General features: G+C 39.1%; 2 protein-coding genes across 3 annotated transcripts in view; both read left to right on the top strand.

Moving 5' to 3' along the window:
• Nucleotides 1-17,014, top strand: part of LOC117982276 (glutathione S-transferase 1-like) — a 174,494-nt gene that overhangs the window by 99,675 nt on the left and 57,805 nt on the right. The window lies entirely within an intron of this gene.
• Nucleotides 13,046-16,935, top strand: LOC138402337 (putative nuclease HARBI1). 2 transcript variants are annotated; one of them, XR_011236741.1, is made up of 7 exons: nucleotides 13,046-13,469; nucleotides 14,396-14,526; nucleotides 14,631-14,832; nucleotides 15,090-15,234; nucleotides 15,551-15,797; nucleotides 15,889-16,590; nucleotides 16,693-16,935. XR_011236741.1 is itself a non-coding variant. In XM_069498564.1 (6 exons), exons 1-6 carry the CDS (start codon nucleotides 13,245-13,247, stop codon nucleotides 16,025-16,027), a joined length of 1,089 nt encoding a protein of 362 aa, XP_069354665.1. In that variant the 5' UTR covers nucleotides 13,046-13,244; the 3' UTR covers nucleotides 16,028-16,935. The 2 variants fall into 2 exon arrangements, 1 of the variants encoding a protein (XP_069354665.1); XM_069498564.1 differs by having other exon boundaries at nucleotides 15,889-16,935.

The raw sequence follows: 17,014 nt of genomic DNA, 5'->3' as shown, positions 1-17,014 counted from the left end.
AATGTTCTCAAAGGTATCTGAAGTCTGCCAATCCGCACTTGACCTGCGTGGCGGACTATGGCTATGGCCCAAACCCTTCTTAGACTTGCCTTTACACAAGTTTAAAAAATGTGTTAAAAGTATGCTCCTAAAAAAAGCATATTATACAGTCGCAGACTATGTAAACGATAAAAAAGCTTGGATTTGACTCGCTCCAGCAATGCACGGGGCTGCAATGGCTTGTATAGTACGGTATAATAACATTGTAAATTGAAAAATTAAAAAGAGCAACCGCCGAGTTTCTTGCTGGTTCTTCTCGGTAGGAACGGCATTCCGAACCAGTGGTAAATTAAACTTGACTATTCATAAGCACTTTTAAAAAGTTTACATGAATAAAAAAACATTCTATTCTATTCTATTCTATTCTTCACAGGCCGATTCATTTCTAATCCGAACCGCTAAGATTTGGAATCCCTTTCCAGCATCAGTTCTCCTCACCAATTATACCTTCAAGGCGAGAGTGAATAGGCATATTAGGTAGGCGTGCTCAATTAGGCTGCATCATCACTTGCCACCGTCTGATTGCAGCCAAGCGTTAGTCTATAAATTTAAATAAGAGGAAACCTATGCTCAGTATTGAGCAGGCCCGCGATGGGTTGTTCACGATGATGATGATGATGACGATTTTGTATTTTGATATTTTCATTTTTCTGCATCGACCTACACTTTTTTCTGCTTCTGTGACAAAATGAAACGTTAATTTATTATTGAATTGGAAAGTACGTTGCATTTGTTGTTTGTATAAATTGATTTCAACTCAAAAAAAATATTGCTTGCTTGCTTATCCTGCAGCCACATCATCATAGCCTATACTTAGAGCTTGTCTGTACGTCATGGATCATTATAATACGTTGTTATACGTAAGTCGGTAGTTCCTTGTTCAAGTTCAACCTTGCCAAAGCGGGCTATTAGGAATAATTGCGGTTCCTACATAGAACGCGCCTTGGGGGACGCCAGGTATACATACAACGCATACATTAGCGCGCCTCGGGCGAGTTCACATGTTTTATTACAACTCCCGGAGGATGCTTTGAGAATACAGCACACCTCTTACGTCACATTACGTCACTATGTATGACACGTAAGCATTATAAACATTCATGTATGACACGTAAGCAGTAAGTACTTATACAGTGCGACAAGGCTCTCTTGGCACTTGAATGACATTGACAGGGGGGCGCTGTTGGAGAACAAAGGCTTAGAATATTTAAACAAGAACAAAGGGCAACGTTAGTTCCGATTTTCGCCACGCGCCAAGATAGTCTCGTCGCACTGTACCTAAACTTTTATGAAAATAAGTTTTGCACAAAAATATACCCATCGTACGTGACAGGCCGAGATGGTAATCGGGGTATGAGGCGGGGGGACGCCCCGCACACCCGCACGTCATTAGCGATTAGCGCGGGGGTTGTGTGGTTGTGCGGGGCGTTCCCACCCCGATTGCCATCTCATGACTTCGTCCAAGTGGATTTAGGATTTAAAAATCCCGCGGTAACTCTTCATTTTGTGAGGTAAAAAGTAGCCTGTGTCATTCTCCAGTTCTTTTTCTATGCAAAAAATCACGTCGTTCCGTTGCTTCGTTGCGCCGTGGTTGAAGGACAAACCAACACACTTTCGCAATAATTATAATATCGGTAGGTGCTGGAATGGCGACCTCGCACCGGAAGACGCAGCGTTGGAAGACCCCCCCACTAGGTGGACGGACGACATCAGACGAGTCACAGGGAGCCGCTGGATCCAGGCGGCGCAAGACCGTGGCGTGTGGAAATCCCTACAAGAGACCTATGTCCAGCAGTGGACGTCAATTGGTTGATGATGATGATGATGATGATGGGTAATGAAAATGATAGGTATATGATCTGTGGTATAGATAGATATTATGTAGGTAGATACTAGATAGACAGATACCTAGATGTAAAATATCTTCACAAAAAAAAATCCAAGAAGCCAAGCATAAAACGGTCAAATATCGTGATTGCATACCCACAATATGCTAAAAGCCGAAGGAAAACATATTTCAGTATTTGTTCGCCTCCGCCCCCATATCCAGAAGGTCTCAGCCTGCGGACAACGACACGTCTCGCTCTCGGGTATTTATGGCCGGTCGGTTTACTGCTCACTTCGGCAATAAGCTTATATTACGTTCGCTAAACGTCCATAACATTTAAATTAAATGTTCACATTTCATAGTAAAAATTGGGAATTGCACAAATTAAATTTTTACACCCCCATCCATTACCATGGTCACTTGGTCATAAGCGGTACACTGGACGTAACTATAGGTTTCTCTACATGATGATTCCACCCTCCTTTTTCTACAACCGCACCGCTCGCCACCGCAAACAATTCCCATTGCCCGTTCAGATTTGCAACCCGCTGAGCTAAGTCGGTCACTCTGGGTCTCTTACGGTTCTCCTCGTTTCTGATTGGATCATGTAAAAAAACTCCAAGCTTGTCCAGCATATATAAGCCCCGCAAATTGCTATTGCGAACATCGAAATGACGTCATTTTGACGTCAGCGGAAACAAAAATATAATTAGGTAGGTACCCCCAGCTCGAAACTTCAGTCTAGTGCTGACGTCACTAAAATGGCGGCCATATCTAAGAATGCTAGATTTAGGTAGTAAGTATGAAAGCTTTTCGACGGCTTATGTTAAGAAGTATCTTGCTCCATAGTATGTTAAGTTTACTCTTCTCGAGTAAAGTTAACATATCACATATTATGTTCTTGTACTTTGTTCCCAAAGTTGTCGAAGCTCGTGTAGAACGCGACGCGATAATGAACTCAGTGTTGCCAACTTGGAGAGCATGCTGCTTTTGTTTGACTCTGTGTTGATGTTGGCAGTTGAGAGCAACAGTGGCTCCACGCCGCGGCGCCGGCTTTTGTGTGAACTAGAAGTTAGAACTTTTCATTTCATTCTTATCATACTGAATTAGTTGTGGGCTCCTCTCAGACCTGGTCGCGTTTGGAACCCTCGTAGCGCGTAGATTAAGCGTTCCGGTATGATACCGTGTAGAAACTGATAAGGGGCATAGATGTAATAAAAACTGCGGTTTTAAGCTCGCGTCTTAGACTACACCATCACTTACCACCAGGTGAGATTGCAATCAAAGGCTAACTTTAATTAAATAATAAAGAAGGTAGTAATATTTTTATCAATGTAATTTACTTTTGTGTTTATTTTGGTAGTGTTTTTAGATACATATAAGTGTTCAAAATCAAAATCAAATAATTTATAATTTATTCAAAATAACTTACTCGTTTTGATTGTCAGTTGTTGAATTTGTAAGATATAGTGGTGCTGATTTTTACGCGAACTCTAACTAAAGCTACGAGGGTTCCAAACGCGCCCAGGTCTGAGAAGAGCCCACAACAAACTCCGCCGGGTATTTTTTTCATTATTATTATAATATGTTAAAAGCCTAAACTTCAAACAAAAGCAAATCAAAATAATTTGTTCAGGTGATTAGTTATTTCCCCGAGGTAACATTCCATCCGAGATATCGTTCAAACTTATATTGAAAAACTTGAGGCAAGCCCGACAATTTCTCGCAAAGCTTAATTGACCAGAAAAACTTTTGTAGACTCTCCAAACAACAAGAAATATTTCGTTACTAAGTACCAATGTCAAACTTATCACTCTTTCCTAGTCAAAGTATAGTATACACCTAGGACTTAGTCTAGACAAAATTCAAACCCCCCTATTTCACCCTCTTAGGGGTTGAATTTTCAAAAATCCTTTCTTAGCCGATGCCTACGTCAAAATAGATATCTGTATGCCAAACTTCAGCCTGATCCGTCCAGTAGTTTCAGCTGTGCGTTGATAGATCAGTCAGTCAGTCAGTTAGTCAAGTTTTCCTGTTATATATATTTTAGATCAGAGTAAGTCACAACCCGTGAAATGTTTTGTGGAATTTCTCTTATAATGGCCGCATAGGAGAGCCTAAAATGTGTAGCATTCGGTCCATCTACATATTATTATAATGATTGTAGTCCGAGTAAACTCAGAGGGCATAAATACGACATTGGTATAAATGATGTCGGCGACACGCAGTTGCGGTCTCGCTGCTGTAAATCAGCCCCTCGGAAGGGCTTATAGTTTACTTAATGACTGCGGCAACACTAGTTAACGCCCGCCTAATTATACTAAACGGTTTGTTATATTTTATAATAAGATTGTTTCATGTTTGATACCTATGCATGTAAACAGAAAACGAGGAGAAGAAGACCACAGAAAAGGTAGATGGATTGCATGAAAGAGAATGAGTGTAAATGGGGTGAAGGGATGACACAAGTAAGTGGAAGAAGAAGATAATTATGTTGTGCTGACCCTACATAGCGTGGGATAAGGACAGGAGGAAAAAGAAAAAGATTTTTTTATGTTTGCACAGTGGCAAAGTACCTCTCTGATGCAGTGGTGAGCGCTAAGGTCTCATAAGTTGAGGGGAGGTACCGGGTTCGATTCCCGGCAGGGGCAATTTGAGAATTTATAATATCTAATTGTCTCAGGACTGGTCTGGCGAGAGGCTTTAATCGTGGAATGAACTTATAGAACACCAATTTTTGTATCGACTATGTATGTTAACGTTTGAAAATGTTTTAACTTTACAGATGCTATTGAAAGTCTGAATGGGTCCCCAGGGGGAAATTCAGTGCGCAGTTAAACGTGTTTGTTGAAAACAACCAAACAATTGCACCATAATATTTATTTGTTTACGTATTACCTACTTACTTACAAACTAAAAACCTTTCCTGCACATAGCTGTCTTGAGGAAACACAAGTTTTTTTTTAAATTCAAATACAGGTCATGTTGCACGCTTTTTATAAGTATTTAAATATTTAAAAATCTATGTGCTTTGTAACCATAAAATAATACCGTAATTCCTTAGTGTATTAAAAAATATTGAACGTATATACGAAATTTTTAATTTTATTGAAATTGGGTTTATATCAATCGAATAAAAGTGGTTTTTCTCCTAATGGTCATGTAAAAATTTGTATTTTAGAAAAAGTTCAGGATTTTGTGAATCGTTTTTTTGTAAACCAACTGTGCCAATTGTGTTTTGGCTCTCGTAATTCACTAAAGAATATCTTTAATTTTTAAAATAGGTATTTTTTTTAAATGTAGATTTTGAAGCGAAAACTTGATTCTTTGAACATCCGAAATGTGTCTCAACCCCGCTTTTGGGACTTTTTTATATATTCTGTGCCTTAAGGTGACTCATGCGAATCCAGGGCAGGTCAACTAGTGGATGTATAAAAGGTCAATTCCTCTGTAACGGCCTACACCTATAACCGTTTGATTTTATGTCATAGAGCACCGTTTTGTACTAATGGACGTATTTAACTTAGGAAGGATTCAAAAAATTCCAGGCAACAGTTGCGAGATGAAAATATATAGTATTGGAATATGGAAAACTAGAAAGGTATACTTAGGACCGAAACATATGGGCCGGTCCAATACTTTGGAACAAAATCTATTCTTTTGCACATAGATATAGTTTGTTTGTTTTGTACGTTAGAAATAAAAATCTCAATTCATCAATAAAAGTCGAATTATTTTTTTCTATTTTTTGTCGATAGTAATTTTTGGTCTAGTTTCAGCCCTTTTTGGGGATGAAGTGTATATATATTATATACTATAATATGTACCAATCTAATATAAAAACAATTTAGCAAAACGGGATATCTCACGTTTAAGTCTTTCGGGAGGTACAAGCGAAAGATTAGAGCACACAGGATGTAACTAGAACGCTAGCAAAAACTAAGCGTTATTGTTATACAAATACAACCTAAACATAATAACCATTTGCCTCATTGATTTAGTATTTTTCAAATCCGCGATGCATAGCGTGCAAAACTCGAGTCAACGCCCCACCTACGACGCCGCATTGACTCGGAGTGGCCTACTTACGCAACGTTCGTTGACCTCTAGCGTCATTCAGATGTTTTATTTGCAATATATCGTAATTTTTTACAAAACTATAGGATTTTTTTATATATATTTTTTGTATTTTTTGTGGTATCATATCAGTAATCAACAGTACTATCACCTGTCTTTGCTCGTGCCAGCGTTCTAGTTACATCCTGTATATAGGGCTTAAGTGTTAAATTCTTTCAAATATCCATCGGTATCAAAATAAAATATTCAAAGAAGTCACACGTCGTGATTCGTGTTTCCAATTTCAGGTTTGAACGTTTCGTTGAATAGATTCAAATATTATGATCGCAGGGATTTGCACGATGCGACACTGCGAGCCGCGACGGATACCTACTGCTCAATATTATTAAACCCAATATCTAGACATGTTAAAGAAAATTTTAAAAAGGAAACTCTACTGATGCACTTCAGGAATATAAAAATGAAAACTGATTAAATATTAATTAATGTATGAAAAATCTTAATTTTCTCTTAATTAGGTACATTGGATTGCTTAAACTAAAGAACGATAACAACTGCTTTAGTTAGAAACTGTGTTACAGTTGTTAACGCCCACCTCCAGATTGAGAAGTTAGGTAGGATGTAAGAAAAAAAAGAACAATTTTAAAATGAATGATTCTATGTGGGTATGTGTGTGTGTGTGTGTGTGTGTGTGTGTGTGTGTGGGTCTGTGAATGGATTATTTCAAAGTTACGGTGCATTCATACCGCAGTTAAAATTTGTGGAGCAACATTTCCAAATGTTACTCAGCAACATCAGCCAACAAAAAGTTATTTATTGTTTTTTTTTTTTTTTTTTTAAATAGATATAGCGAGCAAGCGAGCAGGCGGGTCACCTGATGTTAAGTGATTACCGCCGCCCATGAACATTTGCAGCACCAGAGGAGCCGCCGATGCGTTGCCGGCCTTTTAGGAATTTGTTGGTCCGCCCCTTGAATAGCCCCATGTTATAATCTAGTGGGAACACCGCCGATGGGAGTTGGTTCCACAGTTTGCACGTGCGTGGAAAGAAGGATCTGGCGCAGCGGACGGTCGAAGTGCACCAGACACCCAGATGGTGAGGGTGAAATTCCTTACGGTGGCGCGCGGTGCGGTTGTAGAAAAAAGAGGGTGGAATGAGGTCAAAAAGCTCTTCTGAGCACTCCCCATTAAACAGGCGATAGAACACGCATAGAGAGCTAACGTCTCTGCGGTGCTCCAGGCTTTCCAACGAGCCGGTTAGTTTGGGATCGTCCACAAGTCGAACAGCCCGCCTTTGGATCCGATCAAATGGAAGGAGTTGGTACTGGGGTGCTCCGGCCCAAAGGTGGGAGCAGTACTCCATGTGAGGGCGGACTTGCGCCTTATAGAGTAGGAGCCTATGCTCGGGCGCGAAGTACCGCTTTGCTCTGTTGAGCACCCCAAGCTTTTTGGAGGCTAATTTGGCCTTGCTTTCCAAATGATCGCGGAATTGAACCTCGCTCGAAATGTGGACTCCAAGGATCCCAATGCTGTTGGAAGGTGTGAGGGGAGTGCTCTGAAAGAGAAGAGGCAGTGTAAAAGGGGACTTCTTGGCAGAAAACGCGCAAACCTGTGTTTTAGTTGGGTTAAATTGCACTAGGACATTGTTAATATTTGTTGCCACAAAAGTTACATATTTTTTTTTTTTTTTTTTTTTTTTTTTTTTTTTTTTTTTTTTTTTTTTTTTTTTAATAATAAAATAGTCATTTATTTAGGCAACTTGAACCCATTTGGACATACATAAAAGTAAATACAAATACAAATGTACAATTGTTAAAAATAATAATGATAAAATGAAAATAATAAAGTTACAAAATATACAATAATAAAATTTAAATTAAATTAAAATTAGAGATTGCCCCCAAATAGGAGGTTCGTACTTTATTTACGGTTATTGTCACGATGTACGGCAAGCCAGTACTTCAGTATGGGATTCTCAGGGCACTCAGAGCACACCCTGAGGACCTCGTTTTGAGAATCGCGGATGCGGGACCAAAATGCCGCAACACGAGATCTAACAACCGCGAAATAATCGGGCACTCTGGCGTCAGCAAACATGCCCGACGCACTGCAGTATTTAGGCAGTTTCATCAGAATGCGGTATGCGTTATTATACTGCACTCTGATGCTGCTACGTGCACTTTTCGTTGCGTTGAACCAAAGCTGACACGTGTAGAAGCATTGACAATATGCTCTAAACAGCGTCAGCTTCGCCTCAGGACTGCACCGTGCAAACCGACGTGCGAGCATATTACACCGAACAGCCAGAGCCCTCCTTTCGCGTTCTATATCGCGGTTATCACGCAAGTCCTCAGTTAGGATATGCCCCAAGTACCTGAACTGATCCACCCTTTCAATAGGTACACCATCTAAAAAAACCTTCGGAATCCTCTCCGGACCTCTACCTGAGCGGAATAACATCATCTGCGTCTTTTTAACATTATACTTCAGGCCGTGATCCCTTGCATAATGCTCGCAGATGGCCAATAATCTTCTAAGTCCCCTGATTGAGGGACTTAGAAGTACCATGTCGTCAGCGTAGCTTAAATTATTCAGGCAAGTTGTACCTATGTGACAACCAATCCTTGTACTTCTAAGTTCCTCAATCAGATCGTTTACGTATAAGCTAAAGAGGTCCGGAGAGGTCAGCCCACCTTGACGTACGCCACACTCTAATATATAGTCATTAGAGATGGCGTCGCCCCATTTAACAAAGTTTGTCTGATTTTCGTACCAGTATCTCAACAGGTCTACAGTCTTACTGGGTACATTCGATGTTGTTAGTTTTTGCCAAAGTCGCTGGTAGTTAACTAGGTCGAAGGCGCGGCTTAGGTCTAAGAAGCAAGCATAAACCGACGTACCTCTGTTAGTGTAGTAGTTAACTGTTGACTTAAGACTGAAAACTGCAGAATCTGTTGAGAGTCCAGAACGAAAACCAAACTGCGTGTCGTCAACCTTTATGTTACCTTTTATACTTGGATGTAGTAGCCTTTCCAGAATTTTACCTATAATGGTCCCTAAAGAAATCGGCCGATAGTTTTTAAGGCTGGAAAGGTCACCAGTTTTATTTTTAGGGATTGGAACCACCAACGTTCTCATAAGATTTTTCGGCAAATATCCAGTATTTACACAAAAAGTAAATAATTCCGCCAAAATACGAAAAATATCGAAACCTGCAAATAAGATGTGTTCTATGCTCAGCCCGTCAAAACCTGGAGCTTTACCTCTCTTCATTTTTCTAACCACGTTGGCTATACAATCGGGTGTGTACAGCAGAGTAGATCCTTCGATACTTTTAAAGTCACTGGGCATAGAACCATGCTGCTGTACATTTTTAGCTGGCAAGGGATCAACCTTGAAGTGGTGCGAGAACAACTCGGCAATCAACTTTGGTTCATGCTCACCATCTACGCTCGCAGGTAAGTTTGACTTATAGTCAAGACGCTTTGTTGCTTTCCAGAATTTAGCAAAGTTTTTATCTGCCTGATGTGAAGCCAGTATGTCCATTTTTAGTTGGTCCTCGTTGTTCTGGCACCACCTCAACCTACTTTTAAATACTCGTCGACTCTCCACCATATTGTTATATATCTCACCAGACTGAGGTTTCCCATCCCACAGCCAACATTTAAAATGATATCTCGCTGATTGGTGACTCTCACGGACATGGCGATTCCAACCCAGCACTGTTTTCGGCCTGGTCCGTACATCGTGACGAACGCTAATTTTTGCAGCATCTTGCAAAGCCTTAACAATATTATTATAATATTCGTCCAGTAAATACAAATGGGTATCACATACTTTAAAACTATTAAAACTACAACATAAACAATTTTCAAAATGACTAGATAGGCTAAAATTACTTAAAATATCACAGCATTTTTTATTATACAGTTTAGTTTCCTCGTCGTTTTTACTACCCCAACGAACACCGAATAACGACTTGCCTTCTGTATACGTCACAATTTTCCTCGGAATCATACTCACTTCACACTTTATTAAGAGGGGATAGTGGTCCGACCAGTACACACTTAGATCTACACTCGCGGAGGTGACTGTGGCACGTGCAGCAGCCGTCACTATGCAATGGTCCAACCAGCGTCTACCTCCACTGCCATCATTTACATGTTTACCGTGTTGCACAATGTTGCTCCACAAAAGATAACTGCGGTGTGGATGCACCGTTACGACTTACGATATCTTCCGTGTCACTATACGTCTATTGATTCTGATAAAGTATGGGTTTTATGAACTCATCTTTTAAAAATTTAAAGCAAAAAAAACAGGTCGGTAAACTCAATGATTACCTTCTCGTTAAGCAGAGAGGGATAATTCCGGTGGAGTATAAAAAAACAATAAAGGGAAGATGGTCGAGGAGCCGCACCGCTCCCGGGGTAAGGCGCTGTAAGATGATATTCACACTACAAGCGTTCCTGTGCGTCCATCGTGCACACGTATAAACAACAACCGCAGAGATTCTTGCTGGTTCCTCAGTAGGCATTCTGGAACAGTACGTATATAAAACCACTAGCTTATGCCGCGACTTCATCCGCGTGGACTACATAAATTTCAAACCCCTATTTTACCCCTTTTAGGGGCTGAATTTTGAAAAATTCTTTCTTAGTGGATGCCTACGTCATAATAGCTATTGTCTGTTCGCTGACTTAGTGTCGCTACACCCGCAGGCATACTTAATATTTTGCTATATTTCACTACGTTTGATAAATAAATGTTTTCTAATCTAAGAATAAAACAGAATACTATATTATTCATATGGTTATTATAATAAAACACGAATATAAATAATAAACACAAGTTGAGTAGCGACACTATATTAGTGAACAGACTTTATCTGTATGCCAAATTTCAGCCCGATCCATCCAGTAGTTTAGATCAACCCTTAAGGGTGTGAAATAGGGGTTTGAAATTTGTGTAGTCCACGCAGAAGAAGTCGCGAGTATAAGCTAGTCGTAGATAAAGGTTAAGTATAAACACAAATTATAGAAACGCCCGTAAAACGTCGTTAGTGTGAAACGTCCTTGCGACGTTAGAGTCGGGCGGTGCAGAGTAATGGAGGCGCGTCGGCGGCTATCTAAATCGCGCGATATAAATGACGCGATCAATTCTTGTTTACTCTCCACGCGCCATTATTGAATATACTCCAGCAAGAACTGCCACTCAGACGTTTATTATTCGTTTAAGCGATTTGAATACTAAAACAAGATATAAAACTAGATCATAAACTTCAAAGTACTATAATGTACTAGAAATAATAATGTAGTACAGTGCGACAAGGCTCTCTTGGCACTTGAATGACATTGACAGGGGGGCGCTGTTGGAGAACAAAGGCTTAGAATATTCAAACAAGTGCAAAGGGGACACATGTTGGCAACGTTCGTTCCGATTTTTGCCACGTGCCAAGATAGCCTTGTCGCTCTGTGGCATATAAGTTAATAAAACATTATATAAATTAATTGAGCGTCTTTAAAATTCGTATTTAAGAATATTATCGTATTATCATAGTTTGCACTCAATACAACACAGGATCATAATTTTTTGAAACCTTTCAATACCTACAATAAAGCTTTTAAAAATACATATGAATGGATCCACAATCAACTTCGAATCAGAACTTATATCAGGTAAATCTTCTCTATATATAAAAATGAATCTGAATGTGTTGCTGATCGCAAATCTCGAGAACAGCTGAACCAAGTTCTTACGGAGAAAAAATTTAAAAAAGCTTGAAAAAAACGACTTAGGCGTTAGGCGGTACGAAGTTCGCCGGGGCAGCTAGTAATATAATATTAAAGCTTTTCTTTTCTACGACTTTAGGTAAATAAAAATGTAGAGAATATAATGTCAAACCTTTTATTGGAAACCCCGTTTTCAGAATCGGTCGGTGATCTGATTGACAGGCAAAACACGGCGATTACTCAGAGTTGATCGCGCAAATATGAGTAATTTCACCTGCCAATCATGAATCCGGCAGATTTGCGGGCTTAAAACTCTTCGTATTTTATAATTTACTAGCCGATACCCGCGAATACTCGCGACTTCATCCGCGTGGATTTATATTTTTAAAAATCCCGAGGGAACTCTTTGAAATTCTGGGATAAAAAGTTGCCTGCGCCAATTTCCGAGACGCAAGCTAAGGTCTGTGCAAAATTTCATGCAAATCGGTTGAACGGATAGACTAATTTTAAGAATCCCGTGGGAACTCTTTAATTTTCTGGGATCTCCGGGGTATAAGCTAACTCTGTACTAAATTTCATCAAAATCGGTTAAACTGTTGGGCCGTGAAAAGCTAGCAGACAGACACACTTTCGCATTTATAATATTAGTATGGAATTAAAGCTTAAAAGTTTTAGTATACCTGAAACTTTTGGAGGTATCTTAAAACGTATTAAGTAGTGTTTAGTTTATTTACATTAGAAGGTTGTCGGTTCTCTGACAACATTTTTTTATTTAAAATAAACAGTCGGAAAATTAATTGCACGATAACTAATAGAAATACCTATTCGTTTGTACTGGGAGCCCTTTGCAGAAGTGAGTAAGAATAAAAAGACAAAAACAGTAATAAATAAAACCCGTTCCAATGCCCACTGCGCGATGGACGCGAATTAGCATTTATATTGTCCTGTTACACGCACACTGCAGTGGTTTTGTTTCGACGAACCTTAGGCGCCATCTCCACGAACGAGAGAATCGCAACGAGTCCTTACTATTATATCGTCGGATAATATCCATCACATAGATTAATTACTGGTCTCGCTCATATGATCCATCATCATCATGATCAACCCATCACCGGCTCACTATAGAGCACGGGTCTCCTCTCAGAGTGAGTAGGGCTTTGGCCATAGTCTACCACGCTGGCCATGTGCGAATTGGTAGACATAATATCCATGGTTCACCGGTAGTAAAATTCGTCCAGCGTGGCGTCGTAACTCGCAACGAAACGCCACGAGACCGCAATGGATACCAGCAGGGCTAACATGAGGCCTACGAGAAAATTTTGTCTACGCATTTTGTCGTCTTATCTCTCCATGTCTACCGAAGCTAACATGGTTGCAAACGTCATTCGCCTCGTGACGTCTCAAGTAGAGATAAAGTGAATTTTTACTTATCTGTGGTATTTTTGTCTACGAGCGCTAACATGCCAACCTAATTTTCTCGACTTTTGACATTTAAAATAGCGATAATTGTCGGTGTCGTTTCTTGTGGACGAGATCACTTGTCTTCAATAGATTAACGGAATTGCGATGGCGGTTAATTTTTATAATTACTTGATATCGTTATACGAAGAGCGAGAGGCGCGCAAAATCCAGCGCAGACGAATTAGGGATGTGTGTGATCCATTTGATTTAGGCGATAGAGAGTTTCAATCGCTTTGGCGGATCTCCAAGCCGATGGCTCATTATATTGTAGGGAGACTTTCCGAGGATTTGGAGCCTCAAACCAGTGACGGCCTGCCTGTTCATCTCAAGGTAAGTGAAAATGCCTACCTACCGCTCGGAGTTATGTGTCTAAGAAGTACTTACTGAAAAAATAGTAATCTAAATATATAAAAGGAAAAGGTGACTGACTGACTGACTGATCTATCAAAGCACAGCTCAAACTACTGGACGGATCAGGCTGAAATTTTGCATGCAGATAGCTATTATGGCGTAGGCATCTGCTAAGAAAGGATTTTTGAAAAATCAACCCCTAAGGGGGTGAAATAGGGGTTTAAAATTTGTGTAGTCCACGCGGATGAAGTCGCGAGCATAAGCTAGTTTTATCAATAAACAATGGAGCCTCTTTGACTCGATGTTCAAGGGAAAGGTTACTTAACGAGGTAATGAACCTTTGACTACCTATCGAAGACTTTGTGACAAGGGGTTTTTAATTATCCTATTTAAACAAAAAAGCAAATCAATGTTCTATGTAGACAACACAAGATAAGTCTTCTAAATATATAAAGGAAAAGGTGACTGACTGGCTGACTGATCTATCAACGCACAGCTGACACTACTGGACGGATCAGACAGAAATTTGGCGTGCAGATAACTATTATGACATAGGCATCCGCTAAGAAAGGACTTTTGAAAATACAACCCCTAAGGGGATGGAATAGGGGGTTGAAATTTGTGTAGTCCACGCTTGTTGATGAGTAATGAATGACACTTTCAACAAAGCAAGAAACATTTTGTACCTACACAGATGTGAACAAAAATGTAAATAATAGTTGTTGTTATTGAGAACTTCTGCAAAAAAAAAACGCCCTGTGAGCTAATTGATTTCTTGGAAATGGTTATTGAAATTCAAATTTCATTACTTCCTGTTTAAATTAATATAATTATTAAATTAATGACTGTGTCTTAGAGAGGATTTCGAGTTAATGTACTGATCCTAAAGAATAATGGTATTGTAGGTACTGTGCTCCATCCAATTTCTTGCCAATGGAGGGTACCAGAGGCAAGTTGGGCAAGACCACACAATGTGCCAGGCCCAAACTACTGTAAGCAGTTTTCTTGGACAATTTCTGACTTCTATTTATAGAAGGTAAAATCATTTACGTTTAAATTGTTTTCAAAAAAATATATACCTACTTCTAGTGTTTGTCTACATAAAATATACCTATGTACCTACCTACCTACAAATTTCAGACTTTTGGCTGAGTGGGTTCATTTTCCTGGCTCTGAACCAAGCCGGAGGAGTGTGGCTTCAGAGTTTGAAGCGAAATTCAATGTGCCAGGAATAGTGGGGCTCCTGGATTGTACCCACATAAAAATATTTCCCCCGTCCGGCCCACAAGGGGCCCATTATAAAAATAGAAGGAAGGATGCACACACCATTAATGTACAACTGGTATGTCTTTTTATTTCTTTTGTTTCATGTGATAAATAATATTACTTCACAACTTTCACACTGACGACACAGATAGATGGAAAATAAAGTGATCCTATAAGCACTCCTATAAGGGTTTTTCCTTTGAAGTACAGAACCCTAAAAATTTTAGAATTGAGTACTGAAGGTTTGCGAAATTTGAATTATGTGTATTTCTATATTCTAAAGGGAACTGTTTACAGTTCTTTTCGCAATTCATTTTGAAGTTATTGTTATAGATCTGTGATTCTAACTGTAGAATACTCAGCGTCAATGCGCGCTATCCTGGCAGGGTGCATGATGCCTTTATATGGCATCATTCATCTATACGAGAGGAGATGAAAAGGCTGCATGACAGAAGAATCGGAAATTATTTCCTCTTGGGTAGGTCAACATACAATTTACACTTAATTAATTTAGGAAAACATTCAGACACTGTAAAAAAACTAGATAATGACGCTGAATTATTTTAATAAGTAAAAAATATATTATTCGGGGCTATAAACATATTATTAGAGCTACAGACTTAACTACCACTAGGCTATTGTTACATTATTTTAATAACTTAAATATGTTATGGTATAAACATACCATAACATAACAAGTTATTAAACTTTGTATTTTCACTATGTATTAACATAGTACAAATATACACTGAAACCATGAATAATAAAGCCATTTTGATATTTTATTATTGCAGGTGATTCAGGGTATCCATTGGAACCTTGGCTAATGACCCCAATTCTGCATGCAGAACCTAACTCTCCTCAACAGAGGTACACGGATTGGCACTGCCAGGTACGGAATGCAGTGGAGAGGACAAACGGGTACCTCAAGGGTAGCCTAAGATGCCTGGGGATAGACAGAGTTCTGCACTATTCCCCAGAAAAAGCATCTGAAATTATATATGCTTGCTGCATCATTTATAATTTGATGAAGCATTTTGGGTAAGCATTTTAATAATCTCTACATAACATTATTTTGTTATTAACTGAAGGTAATGTATTTAATTTATGTAATGCTGTTATGTTTTTACAGTGTACCATTGGAGGAAGATGTGATTGCAGGAAATGCTGAGCAGTACGGAGACAATGAGCCTGGAGTGGAAGAACCTAGGCATCTCCTAAGATTCTCCCGAGCCAAACGGGAGCAACTCATCGCCAATTATTTTAACTAGCTTATACTCGTGACTTCGTCCGCGTGGACTACACAAATTTCAAACATCTATTTCACACCCTTAGAGGTGGAATTTTCAAAAATCCTTAGCGAATGCCTACGTCATAATAGCTGTCTGCATGCCAAATTTCAGCCCAAACCGTCTAGTAGTTTGAACTGTGCGTTGATAGACCAGTCAGTCAGTCACCTTTTGCTTTTATATATTTAGATTGAATGAAGATTTAAAAAAAAATCACTGGTAGTATAATATTTTATTTTGCTTTTTACAGTGTACAATTAGAGGAATATCCTGAAAATGCTGAGCAGTATGGAGACCTAGTTGAGTGGAAGAACCTAGGCACCTTCTAAGATTCTCCCAAGCCAAACAGGAACGACTCATTGCCAATTATTTCAATTGAATGAAGATTTAAAAAGATTTCACTGGTAGTATAATATTTTATTTTGCTTTTTACAGTGTCCAAAATTGGAGGAAGACTCTGTATCAGCACGGAGACAACAAGGCTAGTGAGGTGGACAAACCTAGGCACCTTCCAAGATCTCCCAAGCCAAACGGGTACACCGTAGGTACAACTCATTGTTAATTATTTCAATTAAATGAAGATTTAAAAGCAAATTACACAATTGAAGATTATCTAAATGATAAAAGAGCGTGGATTTGACCTGCAGCTCGTTCCAGCAACGCGCAGGACTGCAAATACTTTTCTTATACATGGCATAATATTGTATATCAAATCTTTGAAAAGAGCAACCACTGAGTTTCTTGCTGGTTCTTCTCGGTAGGAAAGGCATTCCGAACCAGTGGTAGATGCATCTGACGTTTCAAATATACTTGTAAAAGTTATTTTATTTTATTTTAACAGTATAGTACTTGTAAAAGTTTGATTGAATAAAAATCATTTTTATTTTAAATTTGTGTTTTATTTATTTATTCATCATCATCATCATCATCATCATCATAATCACAGCCTGTTAGTAAGTAAAAAGTCAG

This window comes from Maniola hyperantus, chromosome 5 (genome assembly GCF_902806685.2).
Source record: "Maniola hyperantus chromosome 5, iAphHyp1.2, whole genome shotgun sequence".
NCBI lineage: Eukaryota > Metazoa > Arthropoda > Insecta > Lepidoptera > Nymphalidae > Maniola > Maniola hyperantus.
This window is presented reverse-complemented; position numbering and strand designations above follow the sequence as displayed.